A 27,567-nucleotide genomic window follows, 5' to 3' on the forward strand; every position below is an offset into this window, starting at 1 on the left:
ACTACTATTCCTATCCTATAATTACAAAAACTTCGTTGCGCAAGAGTAAGCAACCAGTAGCAGAACAAAAAAATTCAAGTACAGACAGACTGGCTCCATAACTGAACCCATCAGTAACTAACTACCCATCAGTAATTCCATTTACATTCTTATGCACACACACCATTATGTTCTCTTGCAGTGTCTCTGGCCATTAATAGTATACGGAAAAGGGGGTAGTCAATCCCTCATCACTGTCTAAATTTTTGCCCCTATTGATCCTCGATGGATTCCTTTCAGTAGGAAAGCTACCAGAACTTATTAAGAAAGTAAATACAAATATACAAAACCTAACTCAGTATGGTGGTACATGCCTACAATCCCAATCTTGAGGACAGTGAGACAAATATGAATTTGAGGCTAGCCTGGGTTACAAAGCAAGAATGTCTCAAACAAACCAAAATACACACAACACACAGAGACACATGCAAAGCCTTTCACAAATAAGCTCTAAAAATATATGAATTGTCAGTATTATTTTAATTGGAGGATAATTATAAGGTAAATGTGCTCATATATGCACTAACAACAGTAATAAATACATAAAGACATAAGTGTAATAAATGTTACTATTGCCACTTAAATAATTATATACTGCTTCTTTTTCCTTCACACTATAGCATAAGGAAAGAAATGTACATGCTTATTTGCATTCTTTTAATGTTTGTCATAGGATATACTGACTTACTATTGCAAAACAAGCCCTTGACTAAACCATGTGTACATAACATGAATCAAGACAGGTCACCTTTTTTGTTTATATATTTCTAAGTTTACTATAAATAGCAAGAAAAGATGTACCATGTTTCAGCGTAATTTAAGTACCAAGAATATTAATGCACCTTGATAGTTAACATATCTTCACATTTTAAAGACTACTTAATGTATTACTGCTGGTCCTTCATAGGAAATAGAAATGATTATGAAACATGTCTGAATTATCCAGGAATTGTTTGGCTTCCTTCCCATTGCTTACATAGGGTAAGATTAAAACTGAACAAGTGAAGATAAAGTGCTATTAGGTAGCTCAATATAGATCCCTCAGAATAAAAATCTAAGGAATCTGAACTGCATTCATCTTTGTCAAGAAAAGGCCTGTAATAACTGCAAGCCTATGTGTCTCTAGAATTTAACAAATACCAAATATAGACAGACCTACAGAAATTAGACTTTTATGTTAAACATGTAGAATTAGAGAAAACTGGGGACAGGAAAAAATCAAATCAAATCATCTACTGTATTTATTGAATTTGTAATGAATAATCTATGTAGTGCTATGCCTACAACATTCATCTTTGTCAAATACACTATAAAGTAGCTATAATCTTCCACTGCAGACTAACACTTCTTTTGCTAATGAAACAACTGAGCTTGAAGAAGCATGAGAAGATTTTACATTTTGTGTTTGGGAATAAGAAACCTAAGCTCTGACTTTTAGTTACACTGCACCACACTCTGACACAACATGTTATCCCCAGGCAAGGATTTTCCTAAGTATGTTTAATGGATATTCTGATGGGAAAAAATTAAGGTGAAAAACATTGAGAAATTATGTATTCTCAGCCTTTCAGTCTTAGAAAACCAGTAACACAGTACCTCATTTGCTCTCTTAAATCTCATAATCTTACCTTTGTCTCACTCAATATTTACCAAATTTAATTTTTTAAAATCCCATTATTCTACTAATGTTTATTAACATCATCCAGAGCACACTTTGGGAAATGATATAACATGTTGAAATATTATGTTTAATACTTAATGTAAAAGATACTCAGCACATTCAACTATTTCAGTTTTGATTTTTCAATAGATTAAATCAATTTGCTAGACAAAAATGACTAGGTTGGTGCATAGATCATCAATGATAGTCAACACATATTAAGAGCTACATAGTAAACTAAAAGCCAGGCGCTGGTGGCTTAGGACTGTAATCCTAGGTACTAGGAAGCAGAGATCTGAGGATTGAGGTTCAAAGCCAGCTAGGGTAAGAAAGTCCGTGAGATTCTAATCTGGGGGGGGGGGGGGGGCACGGGGGGGCGGGGGAACAGAAGTGGAACTGTGGCTCCAAATGGTAGAGTGCTAGCCTTGAGCAAAAAAGAGTTCAGGAACGGAGATCAAGCCCTGAATTCAAGCCCTAGGACCAACGAAAAAAAATTAAAATAAATTAAAAGCTCAGTATTGTCTCCTAACAACACTGTTATCAACCCAGCAATTAACCAAGTAATAATAATAAGGTAAGGACCTAAATTATAACCAATACACAAAGATACTTCTGTCCCTCAAGTCTTAGCAAGAGAGATTAATTAAACTGCAGGTCAATCTGTGGTAAGTGCTAGAATAAAACAAATGCTACTACAACAAAGAAGTAGAAAAACAACTGTTAATTGGAGTGAATGCTCTTACAGTATATCTATACTATAAACATCTCAAGCTGCTTATACCTAGGGTTGGTAAAAGAGGATCCAGATCTCATTGCAGTTTCCTTGTCTCTGTTCCTGTATAAACAAGACAGTTTCCATTTCAGTCCATTTCCTAAAGGAATACAGTAAAATAATTGAACAGTCACACTAATGAGATTCAGAAGCCAACCTACATAAGTTCCTTTCAGGAAGATATAACAGTCATTAAAAACAATAACTAGAACCAGATTAAACATGTGAAAAACCTTTAAAGCCAGTTTGTAACAATTAAAAGTAAACAACAACCTAACTTTCAAGAGGCTGAAATCTGAGGACTGAGGTTCACAGATAGCCGCGTAGACAGAGAGATTCTAAACTCTAGTTGATCAGCAAAAAGCCAGAACAAGAGGTGTAGTCAAGTGGTGCTAGCAGTGATAGGAAAAAGCCGAGTGAGAAGAGGCCCAGTACCTGTGTATATGAACATGGGCAAGCGTGCACACGCATGTGCACGCACACAGACAGACAGACAGACAGACAGACAGACAGACACAGACACACACACACACACACACACACACACACGAGCACAGTATTATTGTCCTTTGGAGTATGATAGGAAACTACTATAAATTCTTTTTTTTTGGGGGGGTGCAGTCGTGGGGCCTGAACTCTGGGCATGGGCACTGTCCCTCAGCTCTTCAGCTCAAGGCTAGCACTCTACCACTTGAGCCACAGCGCCACTTCCGGCTTTTTCTTTTTGCTTATGTGGTGCTGAGGAATCGAACCCAGGGCCTCCTGCATGCAAGGCAAGCGCTCTACCGATTGAGCCACCTTCCCAGCCCCACTACTATAAATTCTATCTTTCCAAAGAAACAGCTGAAGCCAGGTGTTTGTGGCTCATACTTGTAATCCTAGGCTACTCAAGAGCCTGAGATCTAAGAATCATTATTTAAAGCTTGGCAGGACAGGATAATATGTGACTCTTACCTCTAATACTAAAATTTGAGCTGTAGCTCAAATGGTAAAGCATTACCATTGTGTGATGGAACATGCCTGTAGTTCCAGCACTCAGGAAGCAACGTTTGAAGACTGCCTCATCTCCCATTGCAAGATCTTGCCTCAAAAATTTTAAAAAAGGATAAAAACATAAGACTTGATAAACAAATGAATAACACTATGGAAATTATGGAAATTAGAGGAAAAAAATTAGAGGAAATTTTATGTAGGCACATCAAACACTCTGAAGATAATTCTATTATAGCACTTACCACAAGGAACAATATTGTTGCCCCATGATACAGAGTTGTCTGAAGAACTCTGTGTGTGTGTGTGTATGCGTGCACGCGCATACACATACACACATGTGCATGTGTTTGTGTGGGTATATGTGTGTCTCCATCCAAAATGTAACTTAAGGACAATGAAACCTACTGAAACTGATTAGGAAAAGAGGAGGGTACATTACATTCATGTATGAAAATGTTGCAATAGGGCTGGGAAGGTGGCTCAGTGGTAGAGTGCTTGCCTTGCATGCTTGAGGCCCTGGGTTCGCTTCCTCAGCACCACATAAGCAGGGGGAAAAAAAGCCAGAAGTGGCACTGTGGCTCAAGTGGTAGAGTGCTAGCCTTGAGCTGAAGAGCTGAGGGACAGCGTCCAGGCCCAGAGTTCAGGCCCCACGACCAGACCCAAAAAAAATAAAAAAATAAAGAAAATGTTGCAATAACACAGCCTGTACCACTAATATATGCAAGTAAAATCTTATTTAAACATAGTTGGTTGTAAATCCTACCAGGAAATTATTATTGGGACACAGTATGTCTCAATAATAAAAGTTCTGAATCCTTAAAAAACAAAACAAAACAACTATAAATATTGGCAAAACTAAATATACTGAATTTTATTCATATTAATTCAATATTATGAGGGTCCACTTAGGAAAATTCCCCTAGTTTTCTAATTATAAGTAAAAATTAGCTCTTAAAATGCATTGTATTCATAATCTGACTTCTGGAATTAAAACTCTTTTGTACAACTACTTATAAATTTTTTAAATCAAGGCAAAAAGGTATGTGTGTGTGTGTGTGTATGTGTGTGTGTATGTATGGGTGCTGGTAGTTCATGCCTGTAATCCTAGCTACTTGGAATGCTGAAAACAAGAGGATAGTAGTTCAAGACTAGCCTGAGCAAAAAAGCCCCGGAAACTCTTTCTCTATGGAGGAATGCTGCACTCAATGGGGTGAGCCTGTGATCCTAGCAATGACAGGAAACCTAAAAATAGCCAGATGGTAGCTCAGGCATGTGTTCAGGTGGAGTCAGACTCTATTCTAAAAATAAGCAGTGAAAAAATCAGGACTGGAGTCATATATCCTACTGTCTACCATTTTGAAGACTGGGGGAAAAAACTCAAGAAAAAAAAGACCTCATTCTCTTGATTCTTGAAAACTCTTAAGTAAGTTTTTAATAAGACCACCTTACTAAAACTTCCTTTTACACTTTCACCTGTTTATAGAGATGCCTTTAGCCTTCTCCAAAATCCAGGTAAACCAGAACTCTTTACAAGAAAAGATAGCAAACTGAAGGTGGATTTTTCTAGAATGACAGGGTAAAATATTAATTCTGTAGAAAACCTCAAATGGGAAACTTTTAGGTTGGATACTTGCAATATTTTATTTACTGTGAGTCAGTCCTTGGTACTGAATCAACAGCTTTTATTTGAATAAACTTGATGGGTGATTCAGCAGACAACAATTTAGCTTCTAAGTTACCCGTTTGAACAACATTTATAAATGTCACTTTGTTGTACTATAAACATACACCATGTTACCAACAGTGCTTTTCAGACAATTTCTGCCCTTCCAAAGCTGTCACAGTTTACCTACTATTAGGCCACCAATGGTAATCTAGCAAGTTCTTTCATCACTATGTCTGTAACCAAGGTTAAAGATAAACTGACTGGAAGACATGTGGAACACAACTGTCGAATAATCTATCTTGTATGTTTCTATTTTAAGTGTTTCTATTTTAAATTTAGTCATGAGAGCTACAGTAAAAAAAAAAAAAAAAAAAAGGTGAGAGACTATTTTCCAGTATGTCACAGAATGCTTTTTCCAACACCACACTACTACAGAAGCTTTATTCATTAAAGAACGTCAACTTCAATCAAATAACATCTTTTCTTGGATCTCTTTATACTTGTAAAAACAACGACTTTAGGGCTGAGAATGTGGCTCAGTGGTAAAGTGCTTGCCTAGTATGCATGAAGCCCTAGGTTCTATTTCTCAGTACCACATAAACAGAAAAAGCTGGAAGTAGTGTTGTGGCCCAAGTGGTAGAGCACTAGTCTTAAGCACAGAGAAGCTCAGAGACAGAGCCCAGGCCCTGAGTTCAAACCCCAGGACTGGCACAAAAAAAAAAAACTACTTTAATTTTTAGACACTTTATCTGGCAACAGCTATAGGCAAATGAGTGCTTTCTTTTCATGGAAGAACTATACCCCACCCCAAATCATAAGCAAATATTATCATTTTAAAAAGTTATACACTATGTAGAAATTCCAAGTTCTAACCTACTAGCAAAGCAAAGCCTTTTTTTGTTTCAGGTTATTTTTTTTGCAAAACAAAACCTTCAATTATTATATATCCAACTTTTTTGGGGGGGGTCCGGTCGTGGGACCTGAACTCTGGGCCTGGGCACTGTCCCTCAGCTCTTCAGCTCAAGGCTAACACTCTACCACTTGAGCCACAGTGCCACTTCCAACTTTTTTCTTTATGTGGTGCTGAGGAATCGAACCCAGGGCCTCAGGCATGCAAGGCAAGCGCTCTACCACTGAGCCACCTTCCCAGCCCCATATATCCAACTTTTTAGGAGTGCAAAATATAAAATAAATATTAAACCAGATGTGGTAATATGCACCTATAATTCCAGCTCTTGGGAGGCAAGTAAGGAAGATAAATAAACAACAAAACCTCCCTGAACTTTTTTGCTCAAGGCTAATGCTGTACCACTTGAGCCATAACTTTACTTTCAGCTTTTTTAGTAGCTAAATGGAGATAAGAGTCTCTCAGACTTTCTTGCCCAGCTAGCTTCAAACCATGATCCTCAGACCTCAGCCTCCTGAGTAGCTAGGATTCCAGGTGCGAGCCACTGGTGCCCAGCCCAAGCTGTTCTTATTATACATTAAGATAGTGTTCTTAACAGTGATCGCTCTCAGAGTTGTAACTAAAAAGGAACAATTAGGGTTTTTTAATCTGAGTCATACTATAAAATTGTTCTGTGTGTAAATATTTGTCAAGCTGACATCTACTCTGACTTTTGGAATATTATTATACTCCTAAGCATTTAAACTCAGAGACTGGACTGGACTCATACATAGTCAGGATTCTTTTTTACAAGTTAAAAGTTCAATTCAACCTTGCTTCAACCAAAAGGAGAATTTACTCACATACTGACTGAACTATACAAAGGTCAGTGTTAATCTGAGTGTGGAAAGAATCCAAACACTAAAACATTATGCTGGCCTGTGGTCTATACCTATACCTGACCCTCTCTCATATTTCTTTTTTTTTTGGGGGGGGGTTCCAGTAGTGGGGCCTGAACTCTGGGCCTGGGTGCTGTCCCTCAGCTCTTCAGTTCAAGGCTAGCACGCTACCATTTGAGCCATAGCACCACTTCCGGCTTTTTTCTTTTTTGCTTATATGGTGCTGAGGAATCGAACCCAGGGCCTCATGCATGCAAGGCAAGCGCTCTACCACTGAGCAATCTTCCCAGCCCCCTCTCTCATATTTCATTTTCTCCCATCCACAACTTTCTTCAGATTGTGGTTACATATTTGGAGATAACTCCAAACTTTTACTTGTCTAACTCTTTGGAGGAAGAAGCAGCAGCCTTTTTTACCACCTCTAAGTTCTTTAAAAACATTTGCAGAGGAACAGCTTTAGTTGTGGAACATTATGGATCACAACACATTGATTGAAAAATTCATGAACCACTTTTTAAAAACTTTTAAAAATCACAAAGCCGATTTATTCCTTCACAATCTTATGACACATAGGAAATCATTATTCCCTTATAAAATCTTATAAGAGGGCAACTGTGGCTCTAAGATTAAGAAACAAGCTGATAAATGTCACAAACTATAAACAGATCCTAAATCTTTAAAAGAACAGTACTCTTAGACAAAGCACAGTGGCTCCCAACTACTCTGGAGGCTGAGATTGGGAGGATTGTGCTTCAAGGTCAGACAGGGCAAAAGTTGGCAAGACTTCATCTCAGCAAATAGCCTGTCATGTAATCCCAGCTACATGGGTAAAAGTATCATGATCTGAGGCTGGCCTCAATTTTTAAAAAAACAAAGTAACCACTCTGCAACACTCTACATATGTACTTAAGTATGTACACACACATTCAAATCTACACACAGCTGGACTTAACTGAAAAGTAGGGAATTTAGTTTCCAACAATTTATAATTATCAATCAAGGTCATGTCACTCAGGGTAGCTTCTCATTTAAATTACCAAATGAATCCCATTGTTTACTCATAGTTGGAAACCATTAAACACACTGGTTCATATTTTACTGCTGACCACTAACTCCTTCAAGGTAATGACTGAGTTCAATATTACAAAGTTCTTCTGTCTTGTGAGCTACTGTTTTACTATCTCTATACAGTGTTGCTAGGTATTTCTTCTCTTCTCTATTTATCGGGTATTTGTAGGCTTGCACTCTCTTTTATTTATTTATCTCCTAAAGACAGAACTTTATTCTCATATTTGATCTGCATATTCACAATAGAATCCTACTGATCATTCTTGGTTTTTTTATGTGTGTGTTTTTTTTGGTTGGAGGGGATTTTTTGGTCTATTGTGGGGCTTGAACTCAGGGCATGGACGCTGTCCCCAAGCCTCTCTGTGCTCTCTAGCATTCTTTTTTTTTGTCGGTCGTGGGGCTTGAACTCTGGGCCTGGGAGCTGTCCCTCAGCTCTTCAGCTCAAGGCGAGCGCTCTACCACTTGAGCTACAGCACCACTTCCGATTTTCTAGTGGTTTATTGGAGATAGGAGACTCACGGTCTCTCCTGCCCAGGCTGGCTTTGAACCACGATTCTCAGATCTCAGCCTCCTGAGTAGCTAGGATTACAGGCGTGAGCCACCGGCGCCCGGCTTGCTCTCTAGCATTCTACCACTTCAGCCAAAGCTCCACTTCTGGTTTTTGAGTGGTTAATTGGAGAAAAGAGTCTTGGGGGGGGGGGGACTTTTCTGCCACGTTTTGAAACACAGTCCTCAGATCTCAGCCTCCTCAATAGTTAGGATTACAGGTATAAGCCATCAGTGCCCCACTACTCATTGTATTTTTAAGATATAATTAGCCAGGCGCCGGTGCTCATGCCTGTAATCCTAGCTACTGAGGAGGCTGAGATCTGAGGATCATGGTTCAAAGCCAGCCAGGGCAGAAAAGTCCATGAGACTCTTATCTCCAATAAACCAATAAAAAACCAGAAGTGGCGCTGTGGCTCAAGCAGTAGAGTGCTCCCCTTGAGCTGAAGAGCACAGTGGTTAAGCCCAGAGTTCAAGCCCCACGACCAAAAAAAAAAAAAAAAAAAGATATAATTAATACATCAATTATCTTTGAACTCATAAAACTTTATGTTCATATTTAGAGTCCCATCCCAAAGATAATTCCCTCTCCTTGGAAATTGGAAACTAAAAATATGAAAACACAGTATTTTGTTACAAAGAATACTCAATAGCCTATTATTAAGCAAAAACTTCTCTGGATTTTCCTGTTACAATTCTTGTTTCATAAACTATTTTCCAAGCTTACTTTGTAACAACAGTAACTTTCAAATTACTCATGACCATGATTCCTTACAGTAATATAACATGAAATGTAAAACTAGTTAGAAAAGAACTTATTTCAAAGTAAATCATGAAACATAATTAAAGCTATCTCATATTTTATTAATTTCAATATACATTTCTAACAATTTAAAGTAGGTATTTTATTTTCTTTCAGACATTTCACCAACAATCACTAATGGCCTTTGGAGCTACCTAAAGTTTAGGAATGTTCAAAACTGAAAATGTCACCATTTTTCAGCAGAGAAAAGTTGACCCTAAAGTGAATCAAACAAATATTCAAGAAAATGAAGATGAATGTTTCTTAGTTTTTATTTCCAATGATACTGCCTAGTATAAACTAGAAAACAGTTAATAATAGTAAAGAAAGCAAGGAATGCTAAAATAGTCAAACTTTTAAAACCATCTCATCTGAGATATCTTAACTTGGTTTCCCAATAAAATGTGACTTTTTACAAAGTATATGAACATTATAGACATTTTTCCCAAAATAAAATACTTAGCTTTTATTACAATGTTAAAGGGATCTATAACTGGAAAGAGACTGAGAACCATTATCTAGTCAATATAAAAACAATTACTGACATTCAGAGAAATAGTTATTTGTCTATGGTCAAATAACCAGCACCAGTTTTAATACTCAAGCTTTCCTTTACTGAAGTATGAACAGTGATTAAAATATTTTTAATAAGCAAAAACAAATCTATATAATGTAAGACCTCAGGGAACTCGAGCTAAAAGTGTGGCTCAAGTTGTGAAGAGCCATTCTTGAGCAAAGTTCAAGCCCCAGCACTCATTCACTCTCACGGTTACACACACACAAATGTTGATGACTACCTCTAGAGAGTAGAACTCAAGGTTGAGTAAGAACCACAATATTGGGGCTTTTTTTTTTCCCTTCACCCACAATAAGCCTTGAAACAAAAACATTTCCATTATCTACACTAGCAGTTCCCTGATGTATATGGTTTACATTTACTGACATTTTTGTGTGATGTTTATTGTGTGCTTCAGAGAATTTTTTTGTATTAAGTGGTCATACAAAGAAGTTAGTTACAATTTCCTATGTCAGATTATGAACACAATGCATTTAGAAAATTTTTTGATTACATATATCCAAAGCTGCTAGATAAATTACCCTAGCATGAGAGGTTACTGGGCCAACTACATGTGAGCATAATATTTCAAACTGGGGCTGGGAAGGTGGCTCAGTGGTAGAGCATGCTTGCCTTGCATGCATGAGGCCCTGGGTTCGATTCCTCAGCACCACATAAGCAAAAAGAAAAAAGAAGTGGCACTGTGGCTCAAGTGGTAGAGCGCTAGCCTTGAGCTGAAGAGCTGAGGGACAGCACCCAGGCCCAGAGTTCAGGCCCCACGACCGGACCCGCCCCCCGCAAAATAATAATATTTCAAACCTTCCAGACCTGTGAAAGGTGAGCCAGCCAAGTATGTTCTATAAATGATGTGCAGGGCAGTTTGAAATATTTCACATAAGAAGCTAGATTGTTTGGAAAACATTACTTCTATAAAAAGAAATTAGTGAAGATAAAACTTTCAATGATACATATAAACTTTTGTTGTATTTTCAAGAATTTTCTTTTATTTACTTCTTTAGCTAAATAGACTCATTTTTAACTTAAAAGAAATATTAACACTAGTATAAAACCACAGGAGACTGAACTAATCACATACTAACAATACTTCCAATTAAGCCCTTTAGTTTTTTTTTAAAGTGGTATTATGAATCTGTGGTATTTGCTACAGAATCAAATAATATATCTAAAGACAGACTACATTCTTACATTTGTCTAGTATTTAAAATGTTTTAATTATCACTACCTCTATCTCAAAAACTATCTTATTTTACTTCATATGGAAAAAGTTTAACTATATAATTACTTTTTAAAATAGAAACCTGAATAATAAGATATTAAGAATATTTTAAGAAATGGAAACAAATGTAATTTATTCCATACACTAATAATCTATAACGCAAAACATCATACATTTTAACAAATATAATAATACTCTGGAGTAAATTGTTTATTATATTTTCAAAAACACTATTTTTCTCTTAAATTTAATAAAAGAAAACTTCATTGATGAAGCTTATTTTCAAATATATACACAAGCACAGCTAATTAAGAAGTTATCACAACTAATCCAGAAACATACAAATAAATATTTTAATATTGCAGTTTGAAAACAATCTCAATGGCTTATTTTACCTAAATGATTCATCTATTGAATAATTTACAGTAGATTAGAAACTATAATGTCTCTTGATATCAAATAGTAATAAAACTTTAACAGTTCTGTTAACATAGCTTTCTTAAAACCTTAAAGCAAGAAAAAATTTTAAATATTTTTCTATAAACCTAATTATATTTTTAGTAATCATCTTTCTAACATTTAAAAGTACACGAGAAAAAAAATCAAAATAATCTTCCCCTTCCATACAAGATCCTAAAAGCATATTTTATGATAACTCTAGGCAAAATTTTACTTAAGTCTATAGCAAAAGTAAACATGGATTTTTTTTGTAATTAAAGCATTTTAAAAGTTTTTACTATCAACTTACCTTCTTTTGATACCACACTATAGCATCTGTGACTTTGGACGCCATTTATTCCACAGAAATTACACATTTGTCATTTTAAGCTGTACAAGAGAAAAACATACAAATGATTTTACTTCTACCTTTCAAAAGGAGACTGAACAACATGCATACACACCACTCTGGTTACTTGTAGGACAAGGAGTGTATGACCACACTTATATTACACCCTTCTTCATTACTATTTTAGCAACAGGTTCTCTTAGTAAACAAAAATCAGCTGTCATAATAAAAGGAGGTTCTCTCTTTACGTATATAGTACTTGAATGTCCTTACAAAATAGATGAAAGTACTTTTTAAGAAAAAATAAGCCTTTTATGTAAGTTTCAGATTTTTCTAGGTTATTTTGGAAACTTCATTTGTAAGTTTACATATAAGAGAAAACCATTCTCTTAGTAACAGGTCAGTTACTAATCAACTAGTGTCAATTACTGTTGCTACCTTGTACAACCTTTTGAAGTTCAGAAAAGTATCTGCTGCTAAAAATAAATGGTTGATAGAGAAATCAAAATTTATAATCACAAATAACTTTCATGATAATAAACACAAAATCACTAAAGTGAACCAGAGAAGTTTAAAATTTGTATTAACTGTTAAATCAATAACAGTTAATCATATAGGGATAACAAATATTAATATTTCTGATATCAGTTTGCTAATATTTAGAAATTTACATGGGTCATCCAAACTGCATAATTCTTGCATTTGTCCAAAACAATACTGGTACAACATTTAACAGTTTCTTACCCATATAGAGAATTTCAATCTGATCTTAACCCTATTATTAACTCTAGATTACTTTTTCAATCATAAAATGACACTTCCAGGAGAGTACCTCTGTAAGGATAAGCCAAAAACAGACACTCAGAATCCAGGACAAAGAATCCTGTTAAGCCCACTCTAGCACACACAGATAAGCAACTGCAGGAAATAGCAATACTAAAATTTTCCATAGCTAATAATAAGATCCTAGATTTTTATCAAGATGCATATATATGCTTCAAATATAATGAAAATTACTATCAAATTCAAATGTCAGATAACCAACTAAAATTTAAAGCAGAATTTACTTAATACTTGTTCTGACCACTTACAAATCAAATTCATTATTTTTTCTCATTTTTAGTTGATCCAATCTAAGCATACTGTATTTTGAATTTCCTGTCAAACATATAATAGAAAGAAGAGGATCTAGAAGCCAAGACCTGGATGCAAATATTGGCCCCACTATCTACTGCTTAAAAATCAAGAAGTCAGTGTCTCTGAACTTTGGTTTCATTCACTTGGAAAATAGGAACACATATAGTTACTCATACCTTACACATTCCTATGACCAAAAGATAACATATATAAAAATCCATAAAATGTCCAATTATAATTATCAATTTTAAAAATATTTTTATTGTAAAGATACTGTACAGAGGGATTACATTATATGAGTAAGGTAATGAGCACATTTCCTATTATCATTTTTGTACTTAAAAATCAGGAAGTAGCAAGTTGGTTTTCCTTTTGTAAACATGAAAAGCAAATTAAAACAGGAATACATGCAATCAGTTTTTGTTGACATTGAAAATAAAAAGTACCAGTTAAAAGATCAGAATGTCAATTCTCAAATACACACATGAGTTATTTAGAGATTTCAAAATTCACCTCCTTTGACGTTTTTCAGTCAAATATGGTTATCTTCATTACCCTCACCAGTGTTTTGGGGGGAAGACTTCTCTAATTGATTTAAGAGTCTCTCATCTTGGTTTTTCTATTGTGGAGGTTTCTGAGTGTCATTTATTTTAACCATATTATGCTCTAGAAGTCTTCCCTATTGATTACAATATTGCACCTTCATTATATGTATTTGTCAAGACAATTGCATATGCTTTCAAAACCGGCCATAATAACATTAAACTATATTAATAGTACAAAATGAGAAGACAAATTTCTCACACTACCTTCCTTTCAATTTATTACATTTTTATTGAAAAAAAAATCCACCGTAGGGACAGGAAGGAAAAACTGGAAGTGAGGGAAGGTGTAACACTGTCCAAAAAGAAATATATTCTACCTAACTTAAGTATTGTAACCCTTCTGTACATCACCTTTATAAAAATAATAAAAATATTTACCAAAAAATTCTATTTTATCTAGCAAGGTAATTGTTCCCTCTCCTAATTCTCCAAGAACGGAAAGAGGTCAGAGTCACGGCTCATGGAATAGAATATACCTATGTTGTAACAAGCAAGCTAACTAAGCACAATCTGAGTTCAAACCCCAGAAGCACCAAAAAGAAAACAATAGAAACATATCATTCCACAAAAACATATTAAAATCTTCAATGAAACTTTTTCAATAAAAGTAAGGGAAATATGTGCCTCAAAATAAAATTATTTGAAAGTCAACTTTAAAATGTTTAGATACATCCAGAAATAAATTTAATTATCTAACATTATGCTAGTTATATAAAGTATCCTATATGTTTTAAATTATATGAACTACAGAAAAATTCAGTTTTCTGTTTTAAATTCTTCAGTAACGATGTGCTCTGAAAACTCATTTAGCAGTGTTTCCATTGTGTCAACAACCTTTCTATGACAAAGTGCTCATACCTATTTTTAAAACAGGTTTTACAGCATGCTGAGATAGATTTCTGACTCAGACATATGACAAATCACACTTGGACACACAAAATTCACATGAGTAAAAACTAAATAAAGCCAGATGCTGGTGGCTCACGCCTATAAACCTAACTACTTAGGAGGCTGAGATCTGAGGACTGCAGTTGAAAGCCAGCCTGGACAGGAAAGTCCATGAGACTCTTATCTCCAATTAATTACTATAAAGTCAGAAGTAGAGCTGTGGCTAACATGGTAGAGCACTAATCTTGAGCAAAAAAAAAAAAAAGCTCAAGGACAGCATCTAGTGTGCCCCAGGACTAGCACTTAAAATAGAAAACTAAATAAAAATAGCAACTTTTCATGAGAAAAAAGGAAGAATTAATTTAACAATAAGTTATTTTGTGAATGCAAAGATTATTTCTAAAGCCTTTCCAATTTCTTTGATTCTGTCATATAGATTTATCATCAATGTTATGACAGTTCATACTAAATAAAAATATTACTGAGTGGGTACTTTCAATAGAGGATCAAGTTAGTTACCGAGTTCTCTGAGCCTCAATTTCTTACCAGTATCATATCATATGTTACAAATCCAATAATGATTAAACAAGTTAACAATTCCATAAATATATAAATGTTCCTCCTGAATTATTTGACAAACACACCTCACAACATTAGACAAAATTCATATATAGATCCACATATATATGCACATATATGTCTATTTATATATATGCGTATGTATCTATCTATATGGATACATGTACACACACTGTGTATCTTATTCTAAGTTCTCTGTTCCACTGGATTATATTTCTATTTTATGCCATTACTATACTGTTCTGGCTACTGAAATTATATATTTTGAGCCTCTAACTCTCTGAACTCATTTACTGACTATTGGAGACTTCTGTAATTCCATACAAATTTTTATAGTATTTTTCTTTTATTTCTGTGAGGAATGACATTGGTATTTTGATAGGAGTTGCACTTAATCTGTAATTACTTTAAATAGTATGGACATCTTAGCAATATGAATTCTTATAGTCATGAACATATTTTTATATTCTTCTATTTTATCAGTGCTTTATAGTTTTCATTGTAGGAAGGTAAGAATATGCCACATTTAATTTTTGAGTTTGGCTTTTCTTGCTCAACATCATCTCCAGATCTGTCCATTTTTCTTGCAAATAACAATTTTATTTTTCTTAATGGCTTAATAATACTTCATAGTGTATATACATATATATATATATATACACACAGAAACACACGCATATATATGTAAAGACCTTATCAAAAGGCCTTTTTGTTTTGTTAACAGGAAATCATTTTTAGCACACAGGCAGAAAGGTATAGAAAATATGGCTTGTCTGAAAACTAGAATGTATGGGAAGATGGCATGAAATAATGGTGGTTAAGTAGATTTGGGTCAGATCATATTGAAGTGAAATTCTAAGGGGGTTATTGTGGGTTTTATTTATTTATTTGGTATGACTTCAAAAGCAGAGGCAACAAAAACAAAATCTGATAAATAGAATTACATCAAAATAAAAGGATTCTGTAGTATAAAGGGGGGGGAATGAAGATACACCCTACTAAATAGGAGAAAACATCTGAAAATTATCCAACAAAACAAGCAACTAGGTAAGACAAGTAACAATTCATGTGGACTAATAGAATATGGATGGATGGATGGATGGATGGATGGATGGATGGATGGAGCGAGGGAGAGAGATAGGAAACTGAAAAACCAGCAACAATAATATCAAAATAGTACAAGTTAAAAATAGGAAAATAATCTGAATAGATATTCTCAACTAATAAGATATAAAAGAAATTTTCAACATCTTCCAAATCACATTAGCGAAATGTGAATCAAATCACGATTTCACCCTAGTAAAAATGGTTATTTTAAATTTTTTAATAAATGCTGCCAAATGGTTTCCATCATAAACCATTGATGGAAATATAAATTAGTATAGCCACAAAAGAAACAAGATGGAAGGTCCTCAGAAACTGGAAACAGAACTTTGGTTAAGTTCTTCAGAAACAGAACTATGATATGATCCATTAACTGTACTACTGAGTGTATATTCAACTACTGAGTGTATATTCAAAGAAAATCAGTATGTAAAAGAGATATCTGCACTCCTGTGTTTAATTTATTACTATTCTAAGATATATATAGATATATATATAAACAAATAAATGGATAAAGAAAATATAGTACAATACAAATGAAATATTATTCATGAAAAAGAATGAAATCCTGTCATTTGCAGCAACACAAAACTAGAGGACATTATGTTAAGTAAATTAAAGATGACATAGAAAGACAAATACGGTATGTGCTCACTTAGATGCAAAAGCTAAAGAAGTTGATCTCATAGAGAAGTAGAGTAGAATGGTGTTTACAGAAGCTGAGAAGGTTGAGGGGAATGGGGATGGAGAGAGAATCACCATTCCCAGTACAGAGATATACTTCAATTATGGCTGAAAATGATTAGCAGCTGTATATTAAAATAGCTAGTAGATAAGACTTTGAATGTTCTCAACATGAATAATAAATGTGTCAATTACTCTGTTCTGTATATTATATACATGTAGTGAAATATCACAATTATCTGTAATATGTACAATGATTATGTTGATTAAAAATTCAAATAAAAACTAATCCAATTTTTAATCGCTATTTAAATGGCTAGCGCTGAAGCTACAGTGACATTGACCTTAGTGTAGATGTCAAATGCATATATCAATGAGGACAAAATTAGACAGGCGCTGGTGGCTCATGCTGGTAATCCTAGCTACTTAGGAGGCTGAGGTAAGAAAATCATGATTAAAGCCAGCTTGGGCAGAAAAGTCCATAATACTCTTATCTCCAATAAACTACTTATAAAAAACCTCGTGCTAGTCTCCAGTGTTAGAGCACTATCCTTGAGCACAAAGAGGCTCAAGGACCACACTCAGACCCTGAGTTCAAGCCCCAGGACCACCCCCCCAAAAAAAAAGGTCGGGAAAGTGGCGCTATGGCTCAAGCAGTAGAGTGCTCGCCTTGAGCTGAAGAGCACTGCACAGCGCCCAGGCCCAGAGTTCAAGCCCCATGACCAACAACAACAACAAAAAAAGGCTGGAAATGTAATTTAGTAGTAGAGTGCTTGCCTAGCATGCATACAGCCCTAGGTTCAATTCCTCAGTACCACATAAACAGAAAAAGCTGGAAGTGGTGCTGTGGCTTAAGTGCTAGCCATGAGCAAAAGAAGCTTGGGAGCAGTGCTCAGGCCCAGAGTTCAAGCCCCAGGACAGGCCAAAAAAAAAAAAAGGATAAAACTGAAATGCCTTCGTTGAAGCCATCAGTTCTGAATTTTTCTTTTACACAGTATATTATAGTTTTAGCCACTCTTGTATATGTAGGAAAAAAAATCTAGGTTTAATGTGTATGTTTGGTTCTCACATTCTTTCCAGGGTTCATTTATAGAGTGCTTGCTAGCATGTACATAACTGGTTCAATCCCTAGGAGCATGGGGAGGGGAAGGAAATAGAATATTTTTCAACTGTCTTTTGGAACTGAGCATAACAGAAGTTTGTAGCCAGCTTTCATTGTTTCCTCCTTTATATAGGTCATGTTCTTTTTTTGGCCCATATGCCAAATAATGCTCTCCTAATGTTGAAGTTATTACTACTAGAGTTTAATGGTCAATTTTAGTCTTTTCATAAAAATTTTCCTAGAACTTAATGTGCCTGTCAATCTGAAAATGCACATTTCATTCCAGAAAGTTTTGGTATCTGAATAGGTTTTAGTTTCATTTACTGGAGCATCTATTTTAGAAATACCAGTTCTTCTTACATTGGTAATTCTTTCCTTTATTATTTTTCCTGTTGTCTATTTGTAGAATTCCCATGCCAATTTTTAATCGTGCATTATATCTGATATGAAGAGTATTTATTATACTGAGATCCTATTTACTCTGACAGTTATCCAATAGGTTCTTCTGAACAACTTTTCCCCTTTTCTCATCTTAGCTAGGACCATTTTTATTTCTCTATACATGTGTTTACAGACACAAACTTCATTTTGAGAACTGGGAATAATGGGGCTGGGAAGGTGGCTCAGTGGTAGAGTGCTTGCCTTGCATGCATGGGGCCCTGAGTTCAATTCCTCAGCAACACATAAGCAGAAAAAGCCAGAAGTGGCGCTGTGGCTCAAGTGGTAGAGCGCTAGCCTTAAGCTAAAAAGCTGAGGGACAGCGCCCAAGCCCAGAGTTCAGGCCCCACACCAACAAAAAAAAAAAGGAATTGGGAATACTGCTTTTAACTTATTTTACTATAATCTAAAGATTCTTAAGACAAAACTAATATTGAGCCTTGTATAGCCTCTGTTAGAAGTACTATGAAATGTTCTACAACAGATCCATTTTATACACACACACACAAACACACACATGCATACACACATAACCAATCAGGAGGCTAACCTACCATCATGGGCTTTGGTTCTTGCCCTTAATTAAGTGTACCATGCAAAACACAATGTTCCTTGCCTTTACTGAGCTTCCACATTTATATGGACGCTCTTCCTGAAGGACTTTCCTGAAGTGTTTTGTTCCGTCCTAACCTCTTAGCCTACTTCTCTGAAAGTACCAGTGAAAATTCTTAATGTTTTATAATAAGCTTGACCTTTCATATTACTGTATCAGCTAAACAGTAAAGCTTAAATATTTTAAGTTACACTTCTAACAACAGCTGCAGTTTTACTTCTGCTATTTCTAACAGAAGGAAATAAAAGGAAGACACCCAGTTTCAATTCTTTTTATAAATCTGAGATATTAAACAGATACTACAAGATCATCAATTAAGTGATTCTGTAAAATTAGATAAAATAATCTCCAAGAAAATAAAAACAGAAATCCATGTTGGCTCCTCAAGTCTTCTCCACTTTTGCTAGCTACTCAATTTTCCAAGCAAGAAACTACTATATCTTATGCCCTCCCTTTCCCACCTCACACCGCCGCCAATTCTGTCTACACATAGGAACCACTCAATAAATCGGAAGAAACAAAGTAGTATAAACGGTTCCACTCAATAAGTAGGAAGGAATAAAGTAGTATAACTATTCATGAGAAAGTCGAACATCTTTTACATATTACCTTCCTAGCCCACTACCAAAAAACTTACACAAACTCATATGAGCTAATACCAGTACTCTAATACTAGTCTCTTCTTGTTTCTTCACTTTCATCATTAACAGAAAAATAAAAATTAAATAAGAAATAAAAACTGCTGGGAAGTGATGTAAAGGGTAAACAAAGGAGGAGGCTGCAATGCTTGGTAAGAAATGTTCGCATTATCCTGCCCATGCAATTGTAAGCCCTCTGTACAGTATGTTCACAAATAAAATAAAATTAAATTTAAAAAAAATAAAAATAAAAAAAGAAAATATTAGTACAGTAGAGAACAGCAATAAGTGTCCTGGGACCAGTTGGTAGATGGAACATGGTAGTTAATTTACAAATTGAATTAAGTGAAGATTGGTTTAAAAACTACTGTTTTTATTCCTTAAAATATTGAGTTGTAAATTACATAAATCTACCTTTCTGAATTTTGACAAATGTAATTCTGTAACCATCAACTACATGATCAATACAGGACAGTTTCTATTCCTTCTCAGCAAAAAAGAAAAAAGAAAAAAAGAAATAAAAACATTTCACAGTGTATACAAAGAGTTTAATTGACATATATTATATATGTTTCTTATGCAAGATATATGATATATCTGTGTATTATATATATGATATTTTTCTTACAATCTTTTAAAATTTCCTTTATCATCAGTAGCAATGATGGGCACTGGTGGTTCACACTGTTAATGCTAGCTACTCAAGAGACTAAGACTTCCAAAATTGAGGTTCAAAGCCAGTTTGGGCAAAAAAGTCAGAGAGACTCTATCTCCAATGAACCATGAAAAAGTTGAACTAAGCCAGGTGCTAGTGGCTCACTCCTATAATCCGAGCTACTCAGGAGGCTAAGATCTGAGGATCATGGTTCAAAGTCAGCCCAGGCAGGAAAGTACATGAGACTCTTTTCTCCAAATTTCCACCAGAAAACCACAATTGGTAATCTGGCTCAAAATGGTAGAGTGCTAGCCTTGAGCAAAAGAGCTCAGGGACAGCATCCAGACCCCCAATTCAAGCCCCATGATTGACCAAAAAAGCTGGACTGGAGGTGTGACTCAAGTTGTAGAGCATTAGCCATAAGCTAGCCAAACAAGAACCTGAAGTCGTGAATTCAAGCTTCAGTGTCATACAAAATCATCATCATTATCATCTCTACCCTCTTCTACCTCCTACTCTACCTACCTCATCCTCCTATCCATATACACATATATCCTACATACATTTATCCACATTTTACAAACATACTATACACTTTCATGCTTGTCCTTTTAATTCTAGTAATATTTCCTCTATCTACAATAACTATCTCCTTGTCCTGACCTATTCACAAATTATTCCAGAGTTATCTAAGCCTAGATCATCATATAGAAAATTAAATTGTGAAAACATATAAGTAATGGTATTCAAATGATTTACTAGTAATAACCTAAAAATATTTTTAAATATTTCAAGCTTCCAGGAAGAAAAGTGCAAGATGAACTTGTGCATCTAACCTTATTTCCTTAAATTACCTAACTGAAATGAGAGCAGTCATCCAAATACAAGGACAGAGAACCACCAAAATAAAGCCTGAAAGAAGATATATGACTAGTCACTGGTCTAGAAGATTTGAGAAAGCAGGACGCAAAAGTGGAGAATGAAGAGTATCAGCTTAATTCACATACAAAAACAAAAGTTTCAGGAATTGGCTTACTACCAGTCCTGAATGTGGTGGCAAAAGTACTAAGTCTTATTCTAAAGAAGGCTAGTTGAAAGCTGGTTAAGTAGCTTTCATTCACATTCTGTAACACTTCTCTATGACTCTGCAGTTGACTGAATGTCATCCATGTATCTCTACCAATGGATGTGAACAAAATATTGAGTATTTGCTTCTTGCAAATAAAGGGAAACACTTGGGAAGGAATGCCTGAGCCTTTACTGTCCAGGATACATTTTTAGGCAGGTACTCTACCACTTGAGCTAAAGTTCCAACTCTGAAAAATTGCTCTTTTTTCTTTTTCCCTTCCATTTCATAATTCCTGAGGGTACTTGAAGCAAGTTATGTTCCTCATCAAATAATATCTAAGTAATTCTTGGAATCAAGCAGGTCAACAAAATAATCTATTTGTCTGAAACGTGCAAAACTAAGTGGAATTATTTCTTTTTTTCTTTTCTGTAATACTTGGGATTGAGCCTAGGACTTCCCACATGGTAGGTAAGCATTATAACACTGTGCAAGAACACAGAATCTTCTTATTTTTCTTGTAAGAAATAGAGTTATCACTCAGCTTCTCAGGCTGGCCTTAAGCATGCAATTTTCCTGCCTCAGCCTCTTGAGTAGCCAGGTTTATAGGTGTATACTACCATGCCTTAGTTTTGCAACTTCTTTTAATGATATGATCACTTGGTCACATAGCTTAACAGTTACTTTGTTTTTAATAGCTACAAATACCAGTTAACTCAATATTCATTTCTGCAGCTAAAAGTGTATTACACATACCTACATACACATTATATATTTTTTTTCATTCAGTTATGTCTATTGAGAGGGCCTACAAACATGAGGAGCTGAAACTAATGATACCTCAGTAGCAAGAAGCACACCTAGTATCCACATCTCTAAATATCATTTCATAGTAAAAAAAAAAAAATCCAACATTTCTTTAGTGGAAGGGGAACCATTTTCTCCACAAGGGAGATTTGGACCTTTCTCAGGTCATTCAAAATTACAAAAAAAGGAAGACAGCCTCAAAGAAGTATATAAAAAGCATTATGTGTCTATCCTATCATTTACTTAATGGTTTTGTGGGCCTTAGGGAAGGAGACATTCCCTACTCCTACCCTAGATAACTGTCTGAGTTCTAGGGCTGAGGAAAAGACAATACAAAGTTATTTTAGAATATCTTGTCCCTACCCTCCTTAGAGGAGACTCCCCTTTCTTGCTACCAGAGGGAAGCTGGAGGAGAGCAATTTTCTACCATCACAGATGAAGACTCTATAGAGCACTGAGACATAACACAGAAGCCAAACTTTTTCTATATGTCATAGAACTGGTATGTGCTCTCCACAGTTCATGGAAGAGTTTTTAAATGACCCATCTTCTAGTAGTTCCAACTGTATGGAACTGTGTAAGGGAAAGTGGTATCATCCCAATAGCAGTTCTGATAAGAGATCTGGCTTGGGGCCTTGGAATTCTGACCAGGATACGCTCAAGGACATGCACAATCATCTCTTTTGGAGAAGCTGGGATTGTTCCGAGAAGTCCTCAACGAAAGAAGAATAACTTAAGAATACCTGATGACCCCTCTGGAGAAAACATCACTAATCTGAGGTTCTGTGGAGTTAAATAGCTTGCATGCTCAAAGCACTAGCACAGAAACACTTTTGGTCTAAAATTTGGTCAGTAAGTAAGGACTTACTAAGTTATAATCCTCTGTACAAGCATGGGAAGTCATTAAAGGGATTGGGAGAGAGAAATTAAAAACAAAATGGAACAGAATATGGAACCATCTTCTATCAAAAACTAATCATAAGCCAGTCACCGTTAGTTCATGCTGTAATCCTAGCTACTCAGGAGGCTGAGATCTGAGGATAATGGTTCAAAGCCAGCCGAGGCAGGGAAGACCATGAGACTCTTATCTCCAATAAACCACCAGAAAACCAGAAAAACTGTGGCTCAAGTGGTAGAGCGGTCGCCTTGAGCTGAAGAGTTGAGGAACAGCTCCCAGACCTGAATTAAAGCCCCAGGACCAACCAAAAACAACAACAACAACAACAAAAAACCCTAATTATATACTGTGGGCTTTATAACGTGTAGAATGTGTGACAATATATACTACAGGTTAATAACATATATAGAATTAAAATTCATGACCATAGAACAAATTTTAAGAGAAATAACAAAAGAATAGGGTTATTACAACATATTTTATACAAATTATGCTATATGAGCTTTCTTTTACTCAAAAATAGACTCTGATAAGACTAAATACTAGTCATTAGCTACAAAATATTATAAAATAGAATACAAAATATACTCAAATAGACAAAAGAATAGATGGAAGAACAGAATGGAATGAAGAAATAGTAGATTTAAACTAAACAATATTAATAATCATATTAAATGTAAATGGACTAAATTAAAAGACAAAGATTAGAAAACTAGACTAAGAAGAGCCAAACCAATTAGTCTTTTTAAATACATACACAAAAATATCTAAAAATTAAAACAATATACACATCAATTAATATTAATCTAAAGAATGCTTAATGTCCATACAAAGCATATAACCAGGGATAAAGAAGGCATGTCACAATAAAAAATTGATCCATTCACTAAGAGACCATAAAATCCCAAATATGCATGTATCTAGTAACAGAATTTCAAAATACATGAAGCAAAAACTGAAAGAACAGTAAGAAAAAAAAATCAGTCAGTCCACAATTATACAGATTTCAACATGTCTCCCTCTCAAAAACTGGTAATACAAGTAAGCAGAAAATCTGCAGGGATTTGAAATATTTAAACAATGCCATCAACCAACTTATATTCTATTCAACATTCTTTTCAAATATGCATTGAATCATTTAAAATTATTCAAATCATACAATGTAAATTCTTTGGCCACAGCGAAAATGAAGTAGAAATCAATAACTGAAACTCTGCAAAATCCCCTTAAACCCTCATGTATATGTATCTAAATAACAAAACACAAACAAAAACAACAAAGGAAATTAGCAAGGATTTTTTTAAATTTTTTATTGTCAAAGTAATGTACAGAAGGGTTACAATCGCATAAAGTAATAGTATTTCTTGTCAAACTTGTTATCCCTTCCCTCATTTTTCTCTACTTTCCTCCCTCCCTCTCTCTCCCCAACCCCAAACTGTACAGATCATTTCCAACATATTGTCTTGTGTATATCGCTGTTGCACTGGTTCTTTATCTCACCATTCCCTTCTCTAATTCAAATAAACGTATATACAATACCAGGGTACCAAAATCAAATACAGTGACCACAGGGGGAAGAACATACAAAAGAAACGAAAAAATCACATAGCACATTAAAAACAACAAAGACAAACCTCTTGTGTCTATGTCTTGGATTTCATTTTGCTTAGCGTCATCTTATATGGTCATATGTACATAGCTATTGAGCTATTCTGCTCATCTGCTAAGATTATCCTAGACGTGTACTAATTATTGCAAATAAGGGAAACCATCGGACCTATGTTTCTTTGGGTCTGGCTTACTTCACTTAGTATGTTTTTTTTTTTTTTTTGGTTGGTTGTGGGGCCTGAACTCTGGGCCTGGGTGCCGTTCCTCAGCTCTTCAGCTCAAGGCTAGTGCTCTACCACTTGAGCCACAGTGCCACTTCTGGCTTTTTCTGCTTATGTGGCACTAAGGAATTGAACCCAAGGCCTCTTGCATGCTAGGCAAGCGCTCTACCACTGTGCCATATTCCCAGCCCTGTAAACATTTTTTTTTTAAATCAAAGTTAGTAAAATTGAGAACAGAAAATCAACAAGAAAATCAAAAGCTTGTTTTTTAAAAAGATCATTAAAGCAAATAAACTGCTAGCCAGAATAAACAGGAAAAAGAGAAAAGAAATAGATTAGCAGAGTAATAAGACTATCATCATAGGTCCTAAAGACATTAAAAAGATAGTAATATAATACTGAGAATAATTTATAGCAATGAAGTAGTAATTTCAATTAAGTTAACAAGTCCCTTCAAAGCTAAAACTATCAATGTTCATGCAAAAAGAATTAAACTGTATAACTTCTTCTGCTAAAAAATAAGTTACAGGGCTGGGAAGTTGGCTCAGTGGTAGAGCGCTTGCCTTGCATGGCATGAGGCCCTGGGTTCGATTCCTCAGCACCACATAAGCAGAAAAAAAAAGCCAGAAGTGTCCCTGTGGCTCAAGTGGTAGAAAACTAGCCTTGAGCTAAAGAGCAGAGGGACAGCACCCAGGCTCAGAGTTCAGGACCCACGACCGGACCCAAAAAAAAAAAAAAAAGTTATAGTTAAAAATTACTCTTAAAAAGAAAACTCTGGACACAGATATGTGAATCACTTCATACTATCTGAAGTTTAAGACACATGAAAGGACCTACTATTCATCTGTCATATGAAGAGACTAAGGATATGATATGATTACCTTAATGGTTCAGAAACATCATTCTGAAAGCAAGTCTTTGTGAGGCTAAATAAAAATAAATCAACAAAGACAATTTGGGGAGAATGATGATGGTCTGAACTAAGCCAGCAATAGAGTTTTGTTTTGTTCTTTAAATTGTGAGTATGGGGACTGAGCATGTAAAATAATTAGAGAGACTAACCAGATGTAATTATTAATTTGACATGAAAGACAGAAAGAGTACATTCCATGATTCCTGGCTTGAACATTAGAAAAGTAACTCAATAGAACAGGAAATACAAGAAGAAAAAGGCTGGGGAAACAAGAAGATACGTTCATTTTCAACAAACCCATAAATTCGGCACTCAAAAAATACACAGTAACCAATAGGATATATAGACTAAACAGCAAATATGTGCATTAAATTAGTCTCCTTTCTCTCAGAATTGCAATTAAAGGCTTCCTCTACAAGTATATAATTGCTTGTCTCTATAAAAAAAAATTTAGGCATACACATAAAGTTTGTCAAGAGATTGAAGAAAACAGCTCTTTCCCTACACATTTAATTCACAGGGCTGAGACCAAGCTTCAGGGCTTTTTTTTTCTTGTATTTAGAATAGTAAAATTCTATTTATTCTACCTAGTTTAATAAGTATGTTCTACTTTCTTCGGGAAAAAGAAAAAACCCTCTCTTGCTCTGTATGTGACTACACGTATTCTTTGTTCAACTCTCTGTTACATGTTTAATATCCTAGTGCCTCATCTTAAAAGTTTTATTGAGGGGCTGGGAAGGTGGCTCAGTGGTAGAGCACTTGCCTTGCATGCCTGAGGCCCTGGGTTTGATTCCTCAGCACCACATAAAGAAAAAAGAAAAAAGCCGGAAGTGGCGCTGTGGCTCAAGTGGTAGAGCTGAAGAGCTGAGGGACAGCGCCCAGGCCCAGAGTTCAGGCCCCACGACCGGTCCTCCCCTCCACCCAAAAAAGTTTTATTGCTTGTTTGCCATTTTCTGGTTTTCCTAACTTCTCTTTTAGAATTCTGTTTTAAACAAATAGTTTAACATAATCAAATATTTACAAGCATCACTTTTTAAGGAAGTCTTACAAGTCAAGCACTGTGTCAAGGGTTTAACATCATATTGTCTCATTTCATTCTTAAAATTTAGCAAAGCAGATTATTTTATGAACAAAACTGAACCTCAAAAAGATTATGCAATAAGGAACTGGAGGCCTGGCACAAGTGGTAGAGCACTAGCCATGATGAAAAAGCTGAGTTAAAGTACAAGGCCAAGTTCAAGCCCAGAGTACCAGGGGGAAAAAAATAATAGTCCAATTTTACCTAATTGGTAGACCTGGGACTTGAACCTAGCTCAAGAGATGACTTGTGGGGCTGGGAAGGTAGCTCAGCGGTAGAGTGCTTGCCTTGCAAGGATGAGGCCCTGGGTTCGATTCCTCAGCACCACATAAATAGAAAAAGCCGGAAGTGGCGCTGTGGCTCCAGTGGTAGAGCACTAGCCTTGAGCTGAAGAGCTGAGGGACAGTGCTCAGACCCAGAGTTCAGACCCCATGACCGGCAAAAAACAAAAAAACAAAAAAAAAAGAGATGACTTGTGAACCTACACTCTAAAGATCACTACCAAGCTATATAGGTTACTATAGAATCCTGTGCCATATAACTTTCATACTTTTTTTTGCTGTCTGTGATAGATCCTGTACTGAATATTTTAAATTGTATTCAAGCAAAAAATATCATGCTC

The 27,567-nt window shown here is 35.4% G+C and overlaps 1 protein-coding gene across 3 annotated transcripts in view; it reads right to left on the minus strand.

Moving 5' to 3' along the window:
- Phtf2 (putative homeodomain transcription factor 2) overlaps window positions 1-27,567 on the minus strand; it is a 107,933-nt gene that overhangs the window by 76,031 nt on the left and 4,335 nt on the right. For all 3 annotated transcript variants that reach the window (XM_013035282.1, XM_013035281.1, XM_013035283.1), the window contains exon 2: window positions 11,873-11,952. In XM_013035282.1, the coding sequence (XP_012890736.1) occupies window positions 11,873-11,917 (45 nt within the window). In that variant the 5' untranslated portion in view covers window positions 11,918-11,952. The remainder of the gene's footprint in view (window positions 1-11,872; window positions 11,953-27,567) is intronic.

This window comes from Dipodomys ordii, unplaced genomic scaffold, assembly GCF_000151885.1.
Source record: "Dipodomys ordii isolate 6190 unplaced genomic scaffold, Dord_2.0 Scaffold207, whole genome shotgun sequence".
Taxonomy (NCBI): domain Eukaryota; kingdom Metazoa; phylum Chordata; class Mammalia; order Rodentia; family Heteromyidae; genus Dipodomys; species Dipodomys ordii.